The following is a 10,000-nucleotide window of genomic DNA, read 5'->3' on the forward strand; positions in this document are numbered from 1 at the left end:
AGGCACGCACAGGAAGTGGAGCAGCTCAAAATAGACAGCTAAGTGACGGTGCGATGTGCGAAGGCGCCCGCGCCGCGCGCTGTGAATTGTGGGATGCGGTTTCTCGGCCAGCGCCCACGCGTCCGTCTCGTCCCTCTCGCTTGGCTAAATCAGTCACCTCTTTACTTCGCCATAAACAGCAGTCAGCATCAGACAGTGAAGGCAGTGCAGCCTTTCATTTTCCTCCAATTTTTTCCCCCTCTGGAATATTCCACTTTAAAGAACTGTGTGACAACCTGTCTGTGAACGCCACTATATGCAAATAGAGATTGATTGATTGATTGAGTCACTTCAGCCATCTGTCTCTCCAACACTTCCCCCCCACCCACACAGACACACAGGGCCTGCATGCCAGGGGTGTCCGCTGACTACAACTCCCACGCTGCATTGCAAAACCACAGAGGACAGGCTGCAGGAGACGTGGCCTCCCGTCGGCCTGCCTCTCTGTGACAGCGCCTGGAGAGTGACGGTGGAGTGACGCCCAGTCGCTAGGGGGCCTCTGATGCTTATGAATGGAACCCGCTTATCAATGACTAACATTCACATGTCAGAGACAGGGGTCCTGGACTGGAGCCATGCCCACACTGAGTAAAGGAAGCTTTTGTTCTTCTGTGTGTGTGTGTGGAGGGGGGGGAGGTGGGGAGAGAGGGAGGGAGGGGGATATTTTATCCCCGAGTAAGAGCAGGAATAAGAATTCTTTATATCTCCTGCAGAAGACTGGCTCTGTGAAAACCTGAGACCCAACTCTCAAAGGCAGCTCTGCCCTGCTGCAGCCTCCCCAGTATCACCCTGATTACGGACACTCTAACACGAGCCTTCCCATGAGCCCCTGCTCACCCCGGCCCGCCCCCTCCCATTCCCAGCCCCTCCTCCTACCTTCACAGCTGCTGTGGCCTTCCTCGAACCCGGCGCTGCAGCTGCACTTCCCGATGGGCACCAGCCACTCCCCCTCGGCGCTGCAGTGCATCCTGGGAGGGCTGTCGGCGTCCACCTCCGAGTTGTTGACGCAGGCCCCGCGCACCTCCACCAGCGTGGCGAAGGCGGCCTCGGCCACCGTGTCGGGGAAGACGGCCAGGTTCTGCACGGTGGACAGGCAGCGCTTGTAGTACACGCGCACGGACACCAGCGCCACGCAGGCGCCCACGTCCTGGAAGGCCAGGTGGAAGCCCTTGCGGTTGAGGTGGCCGATCTCCCGCACCTCGGTGTTGAGCTTCATCTTGCGCTCGCCCAGGTCGCCCTGCGTGAAGCTCTCGTCGGCGGCGATGGTGTCGATCTTGGTGTAGCGGTCCTCGCGCGCCACGCGGCGCAGGTCCCAGTCCGACTCGGCGAACAGCAGGTTGAAGGTCTCCTTGCAGGTGCCGGCCACGCCCGGGATGCTGTTGCAGTCGCGCAGCGTGAACTGCAGCTCGATGAAGATGCGCTGCCCCGTCTGCCTCCCGATCCAGCCCGTCTGCAGCCAGTTGTTCTGGCTGGGCTCCATCACGTTGCACACCTGGTACGTCCGGATGGGCTTGTACTTCTCATCCACCCCGCTGATCTCCTCCCACTGAGCCCAGAGAGAGGGAGGAAAAAGAGAGCCAAGGGCAGGGAGAGGAGCGAAGGAGGGCAGCGGAGGAGAAAACAGGAGTGGAGACGGGAGAAGTTGAAGACAGGAGGGTTAGAGGAGAGAGCGGTGAGAGATGAGAGGGGTGTGAAAGAAAGGGGGGAGAGAGAGCATATGAGAGGAAATGGGGAGCGGTTGAAAAGAGAGAGGGGTGTAACAGGTGGGAAGAGGGAAGAGGAGGATTATGAGCATGAATCTCAAAAATATTCAGTTTCTACCCCTCCATACCAGGAAGCAACACTTAGGACACAAACACAAAGAGTGTCTACAGAAAAAAGTACATCTAACAAATAAACACTGCACAACCCTCCAGGGAAAACGCATGGCACTAAGTAAACAACCCTTATGACTGAACACAGAGTCTAAATATACCTGCATTCAATCCACATGACTTCACACAAAAGTTGGAGCAAGTTACGTCTCCTGGTAAACAATGCATGTTCCTGTGCAGAAAGTGCAGGCAGGTCCCTCCATAAGCAAAGCCTGCAGCTCTGGAGAAAGTGCACGCTTCCTCCCTGCGTGAGCAATGTGCCCGTGCAGAGGGGCACCTTACAGGGCGGCTCCAGACGAGCGAGGCACATCTCTGCGCAGAAAGTGTGAGCGTGTGCGCGCAGGCACATAACTCATGCCTGGGCATGTGCGCGAGAGGGGAGGTGTGCGTACGTCTCCACGGAGCATGCTCACAAAAAAAAGAGCCAGAGGCGCCTGGGAACTCTGCAGAGTGGATTTAATCAGCGGCAGGTCCTGAATTAACAAGGTAAATAAATAACAGCTTGCAGAGAGGCAAAAGAAAGAAAAAAAACACCCACACACACACGCACAGACAAACACACACACATACACCCAAACCACACACACACACACACACACACCCACACACACGCACACACAAACACACCCGCATACATGCACACACACATACACCCAAACCACACACACCCACACCACACACACACACACACACCCAAACCACACACACACACACACACCCACATACATGCACGCACACATACACCCAAACCACACACAGCCACACCACACACACACACACACACCCACACACACCCACACCCACACACGCACACACAAACACACCCGCATACATGTACACACACATACACCCAAACCACACACAGCCACACCACACACACACATACACCCAAACCACACACACACACACACACACACACCCCCACACCACACACACACACATACACCCAAACCACACACACACACCCACGCACACGCACACGCACACACGTTCCCCTGGAGTACGGGCAGTGCAGAGACGGTGGCGTTGCGTGCGCGGTGTCATTTCTGCAGTAATGGGAGAGTGCATTTCTCCAGCTGCAGTCCGTTGGGCTGGAATCCGCACTGTGGCTGCGGCTGTGCAAGGCTGCTTTAATGGCTCAATCTGGGCATTCTACAGCAGGCTGAGCTGCTCAGGATTACCCCATTTACTCCTTTGTTGATGCTGTCTATTTTTGGAGGGACGGGGGTTGGACGGGGGTAGTGGGGCTGGAGAGAGGGGGTGTGGCCAGCTGTCTAATCTGAACCCATTTGGACTGAGCTCTCTGGAGCACAGCCCAAATTGTTAAACGCATCAGCTCTCAGCAGAGACTAAGGGCATGCACACAGTACACCGCCACAGCACACACACCACACACACACACACGCCACACACACACACACACCACACACACCCACACGCACATCACACACACACACGCACACACACACGCACACACACGCACACACACATGCACACACACACACGCCACACACACACGCACACACACCCCACACACGCACCACACACACACACACCACACACACACACAGCACAGATACATGTTTCTAGCGCTATCTGATATGAGTTGAAGGAAACGTACTCCATTGGCAGGGTGTGAAGTCCAGCCCAGCTCTGCCTGAGACTCCTTTGAGTTCAGCAGCACAACTGGAAGAGAAGGAAAGAGGAGAGGTGTTAGAAACCAAACAGCAGCACCCAAAATACTGTCCCTTACACGGTTAAGATATCACGGACACGCACACACACACGTGCACACATACACACTCACCTGCATATACATAAGTACAGACAGTTTCACACGCGCGCACACACACACAGCACAAAGAGTGAAGAACACAGCAAAAGACAAGCACTAAACTTAAAGGAATAACAGTAATGTGAGCGAATATAAATTCAATATCCTGTAAAGCGACAGTCCATGAATACCACATTTGCTCAACGCTCAGCAAAATTTCAGAAATGCACATTAATCAAGAATAAAAACAATTACATTTTTGTAAAATTGGTACAAATTAACTGTGCCCTGAACACCGATGCAATCTAATCAGCGCACACACAGAAAGCAGCTGCCGGCACCCACTGGTCCCATCTCTGTGAAGGCAAATGAATTCAGCTGCCTGTGCCAGGACCCCTCCCGCACACTCTCTCTCAGCCACTCACTTACTCACACATACACACACTAACATGCACACATACACACTAACATGCACACTCACAAACACACACACACACACACACACATACACACACAGAGGTACAACAGAGCAGACAAAGGTACAAATTCTAGCTTTGTATAGAAGCATAATGTAGACCAAGAATAATGCATTGTGGTCAGTGGGTGGTTAGTGAGATCAGCACCATGGACAGTGGCTGTGTAGCTATACCTCAGCACCATGGACAGAAGTTGTGTAGCTATACCTCAGCACCATGGACAGCAGTTGTGTAGCTATACCTCAGCACCATGGACAGCAGTTGTGTAGCTATACCTCAGCACCATGGACAGCAGTTGTGCAGCTATACCTCAGCACCATGGACAGCGGTTGTGCACTGTTGTTCCAGCACCATGCATAGCACCCACGTAGAGAGGTAAACTAATGACTCTGTCCACATTTGAACAGAGACGCACCAGCTCCACAGACAGCAGCACGTGTGTGCACGGCCCCGCCAGGACCACAGCCAGGGCCCCTGGGCACAGCGACATCAGAACCGAGGACAGCACACGGCCAGTAAACTCCAGCCCAACAACAGACACAATACCTTTCTTCACCTAATGAATTCAGCACTTTTCTCCCTTCACGCGCACACAAAACTCAGAGCCCCGAGCCTCGCCTCTGTCAACCGCAGATAACATGCAGGCATTCGCACTGCAGTTCAGAGAAACGCAAGAAAAGAAGAATTTACATCCACAGAAGCCCGCTGGCAGAGAAGAGGGTGAGGGAGGGGGAGAGGGAGAGAGAGAGAGGGAGAGAATGAGGGAGGGGGAGAGAGAGAGAGAGAGAGAGAGAGAGAGAGAGAGAGAGAGAGAGAGAGAGAGAGACTCACTTTCACACCTCAGACACCATCTGATGGTCCGGTGTGGGTGTAGCGAGGGGGAGGGGGACGGGGAGGGAGGGGGCTGGAGCTGGGGTAGAGAGGTCATCCAAGACATCAGCATGTGCTGTAATCACCCTGCAGGGGACTTTAATACTTGCACTACTGCCTTTAACGGTTCAATCTGCAACGGAACGGTAAACCATGATGCGCGCTAATGAAATGAAACATGGCGCCCAATATGGTGGGTTCCGGATGTCGGCTGCCCCTCCCATAAAACTCACAGGCAGCTGTCCCCCCCCCCACCACCTCCTCTCTGTGTCAGGCGTGGTGCTGCCACTGTAAGATAAATTCTGCACACACTCGTGCCCGCACAGTCGGGGGGTTTGTGCGGGCCTGCGGAGCGCTGAGCGTTGTCATTCACAGGGCGACGCGTCGCCGAGCAGCTGCCTGCTGCACCTGCAAACACCCGCGGCAACCAGCTTCGCCACGGCAACAACAACAACTTCAAACACGTGCAGTCCGGGCCTGGTCAGCGGCCAATGAGACGCAGCGAAAGGAGCGCTGCGCTGCAGCTGTGCGCCCGCGTGCTCTCCTGCGTGGGACAGAGAGCACGCCCCGCTCTACTCTACTCGCTGATTTAGCGCCTGAGCCGCCCCCCAAAAAGCCTGGAACAGGCCGAGCGCAGGAGGGGACTTTGCGTCTCTACGAGCCTCCTCACGCGTGAGGTCTGGGAGTCCACGCCGCTCCCTGACAGAAAGACTTCACAGCTACAGATTTTTAAAAATACTTCAAATACCTTAAAGTGGCAATCGCTTCATTATTTGCCCATATATTGTGTAGTGATGCAAAATGTTGATGTTATTTTTTTGTCAGTATATTGCAGCATATTGCTTTTACAGAAGTGTTTCCCTGCTCTCCTTCCCAGCAGAGGAGAAGGGGAACAGCGACCCTGAAACAAGGTGCAGGGAATGTCCCGGTCAAACCGCCGTGCCCGTCTGGAGCCACCGGCTTCCCCCTTCAGCGGGAGCTTCGGGCAGCCGCGGGCGCTCTCTGGTAAATGGCGAAAGAAGCGCAGTTTGGATAGCAGCTGAATAACATGTAAAAGCACATGTAAATTTTGGAGTCTCGAGTGCTGCAGCCCAGTCCTGCCCTGTCCCATCTCTGTGTCCTATAGAGCTCCCCTGATAAAAGCAGCTCAGGAGCATTCAGCCCCCCGGTCCACCTTTACATATTTACACACCGTGCTCATACCAGGAAGAGAACCCAATCATGACCTGGTTACATTTCAGTTGTTCATTCACATAAATTCACAAGACAGCAGACACCTACTGAAAACTGAATACGAGGGCCGGCACTGTTCAGGGCTGTGACTACTATGTGAATCAGCTCAGCCTCAGAATGTTTTAATATTCCCAGTATAATTAAAGTATATATCGAAAGTATATACAGAACCCTCAATGAGTCATCTTAAAACACTGCCAATGGAAACCGTTCAGTCAAAAACAAATTTGGCACAGGCCATCAACAACGACAGGAAAATTACTGCCACTGCAAAGCCTTGATTGTAAGACGTGTTCATCCAATCAATGAACAGAACCTCCCACCGGCTCACACTCATTTGAGCCATCGTTTGAACAGCTGCCACCAGAATACTGAGCGAGGGTTGGGTTCGCACTTTGCAGTCATAGAAACCCATCCAGTGTCCAGCCTCAGCAGCAAGCAGCACTGACTGACATGACCGAAGCCCAGATGCACAAAGACCACAGCTGCAGGATTAGTGCGTACAGGGGGTAGTGCACTGCTGGATTAGTACAGTGTATGTGAGGAGAGAGTGTTAGATTAGTACAGTGTATGTGAGGAGAGAGTGCTAAATTAGTACAGTGTATGTGAGGAGCGTGTGTTAGATTAGTACAGTGTATGTGAGGAGCGTGTGTTAGATTAGTACAGTGTATGTGAGGAGGGTGTGCTAGATTAGTACAGTGTATGTGAGGAGGGAGTGATAGATTAGTACAGTGTATGTGAGGAGGGAGTGATAGATTAGTACAGTGTATGTGAGGAGGGAGTGATAGATTAGTACAGTGTATGTGAGGAGGGTGTGCTAGATTAGTACAGTGTATGTGAGGAGAGAGTGATAGATTAGTACAGTGTATGTGAGGAGGGTGTGCTAGATTAGTACAGTGTATGTGAGGAGAGAGTGATAGATTAGTACAGTGTATGTGAGGAGGGTGTGTTAGATTAGTACAGTGTATGTGAGGAGCGTGTGTTAGATTAGTACAGTGTATGTGAGGAGGGTGTGCTAGATTAGTACAGTGTATGTGAGGAGGGTGTGCTAGATTAGTACAGTGTATGTGAGGAGAGAGTGTTAGATTAGTACAGTGTATGTGAGGAGGGAGTGATAGATTAGTACAGTGTATGTGAGGAGGGAGTGATAGATTAGTACAGTGTATGTGAGGAGGGAGTGTTAGATTAGTACAGTGTATGTGAGGAGAGAGTGTTAGATTAGTACAGTGTATGTGAGGAGGGTGTGCTAGATTAGTACAGTGTATGTGAGGAGAGAGTGATAGATTAGTACAGTGTATGTGAGGAGGGTGTGCTAGATTAGTACAGTGTATGTGAGGAGAGAGTGATAGATTAGTACAGTGTATGTGAGGAGGGTGTGTTAGATTAGTACAGTGTATGTGAGGAGCGTGTGTTAGATTAGTACAGTGTATGTGAGGAGGGTGTGCTAGATTAGTACAGTGTATGTGAGGAGGGTGTGCTAGATTAGTACAGTGTATGTGAGGAGAGAGTGTTAGATTAGTACAGTGTATGTGAGGAGCGTGTGTTAGATTAGTACAGTGTATGTGAGGAGGGAGTGATAGATTAGTACAGTGTATGTGAGGAGGGAGTGATAGATTAGTACAGTGTATGTGAGGAGGGTGTGCTAGATTAGTACAGTGTATGTGAGGAGAGAGTGATAGATTAGTACAGTGTATGTGAGGAGGGTGTGCTAGATTAGTACAGTGTATGTGAGGAGAGAGTGATAGATTAGTACAGTGTATGTGAGGAGGGTGTGCTAGGTTAGTACAGTGTATGTGAGGAGGGAGTGATAGATTAGTACAGTGTATGTGAGGAGGGAGTGATAGATTAGTACAGTGTATGTGAGGAGCGTGTGTTAGATTAGTACAGTGTATGTGAGGAGAGAGTGATAGATTAGTACAGTGTATGTGAGGAGGGTGTGCTAGATTAGTACAGTGTATGTGAGGAGAGAGTGATAGATTAGTACAGTGTATGTGAGGAGCGTGTGTTAGATTAGTACAGTGTATGTGAGGAGAGAGTGTTAGATTAGTACAGTGTATGTGAGGAGGGAGTGATAGATTAGTACAGTGTATGTGAGGAGGGAGTGATAGATTAGTACAGTGTATGTGAGGAGGGTGTGCTAGATTAGTACAGTGTATGTGAGGAGAGAGTGATAGATTAGTACAGTGTATGTGAGGAGGGTGTGCTAGATTAGTACAGTGTATGTGAGGAGAGAGTGATAGATTAGTACAGTGTATGTGAGGAGGGTGTGTTAGATTAGTACAGTGTATGTGAGGAGCGTGTGTTAGATTAGTACAGTGTATGTGAGGAGGGTGTGCTAGATTAGTACAGTGTATGTGAGGAGGGTGTGCTAGATTAGTACAGTGTATGTGAGGAGAGAGTGTTAGATTAGTACAGTGTATGTGAGGAGCGTGTGTTAGATTAGTACAGTGTATGTGAGGAGGGAGTGATAGATTAGTACAGTGTATGTGAGGAGGGAGTGCTAGATTAGTACAGTGTATGTGAGGAGAGAGTGATAGATTAGTACAGTGTATGTGAGGAGAGAGTGCTAAATTAGTACAGTGTATGTGAGGAGGGAGTGATAGATTAGTACAGTGTATGTGAGGGTGTGCTAGGTTAGTACAGTGTATGTGAGGAGAGAGTGATAGATTAGTACAGTGTATGTGAGGAGGGTGTGCTAGATTAGTACAGTGTATGTGAGGAGAGAGTGATAGATTAGTACAGTGTATGTGAGGAGGGTGTGCTAGATTAGTACAGTGTATGTGAGGAGAGAGTGTTAGATTAGTACAGTGTGTGTGAGGAGGGAGTGTTAGATTAGTACAGTGTATGTGAGGAGGGTGTGCTAGATTAGTACAGTGTATGTGAGGAGGGTGTGCTAAATTAGTACAGTGTATGTGAGGAGAGAGTGTTAGATTAGTACAGTGTGTGTGAGGAGAGAGTGCTAGATTAGTACAGTGTATGTGAGGAGAGAGTGCTAAATTAGTACAGTGTATGTGAGGAGGGTGTGCTAGATTAGTACAGTGTATGTGAGGAGGGTGTGCTAGATTAGTACAGTGTATGTGAGGAGGGAGTGATAGATTAGTACAGTGTATGTGAGGAGAGAGTGTTAGATTAGTACAGTGTATGTGAGGAGAGAGTGCTAAATTAGTACAGTGTATGTGAGGAGCGTGTGTTAGATTAGTACAGTGTATGTGAGGAGGGTGTGCTAGATTAGTACAGTGTATGTGAGGAGGGAGTGATAGATTAGTACAGTGTATGTGAGGAGAGAGTGTTAGATTAGTACAGTGTATGTGAGGAGAGAGTGTTAGATTAGTACAGTGTATGTGAGGAGGGAGTGATAGATTAGTACAGTGTATGTGAGGAGGGAGTGATAGATTAGTACAGTGTATGTGAGGAGGGTGTGTTAGATCAGTACAGTGTACGTGAGGAGAGAGTGTTAGATTAGTACAGTGTATGTGAGGAGAGAGTGCTAAATTAGTACAGTGTATGTGAGGAGGGTGTGCTAGGTTAGTACAGTGTATGTGAGGAGGGTGTGTTAGATTAGTACAGTGTATGTGAGGAGCGTGTGTTAGATTAGTACAGTGTATGTGAGGAGGGTGTGTTAGATTAGTACAGTGTATGTGAGGAGGGTGTGCTAGGTTAGTACAGTGTATGTGAGGAGGGTGTGTTAGATTAGTACAGTGTATGTGAGGAGCGTGTGTTAGATTAGTACAGTG

The 10,000-nt window shown here is 50.1% G+C and overlaps 1 protein-coding gene across 4 annotated transcripts in view; it reads right to left on the reverse strand.

Annotated features, from left to right (window-relative positions):
* Nucleotides 1-10,000, reverse strand: part of LOC118232710 (ephrin type-A receptor 7-like) — a 95,263-nt gene that overhangs the window by 64,940 nt on the left and 20,323 nt on the right. For all 4 annotated transcript variants that reach the window (XM_035427758.1, XM_035427761.1, XM_035427759.1 and 1 more), the window contains exons 2-3: nt 3,535-3,599; nt 916-1,585 (exon numbers count right to left, since the gene is read on the reverse strand). In XM_035427758.1, the coding sequence (XP_035283649.1) occupies nt 916-1,585; nt 3,535-3,599 (735 nt within the window). The remainder of the gene's footprint in view (nt 1-915; nt 1,586-3,534; nt 3,600-10,000) is intronic.

The sequence above is a fragment of the Anguilla anguilla genome, chromosome 8, assembly GCF_013347855.1.
Source record: "Anguilla anguilla isolate fAngAng1 chromosome 8, fAngAng1.pri, whole genome shotgun sequence".
Taxonomy (NCBI): domain Eukaryota; kingdom Metazoa; phylum Chordata; class Actinopteri; order Anguilliformes; family Anguillidae; genus Anguilla; species Anguilla anguilla.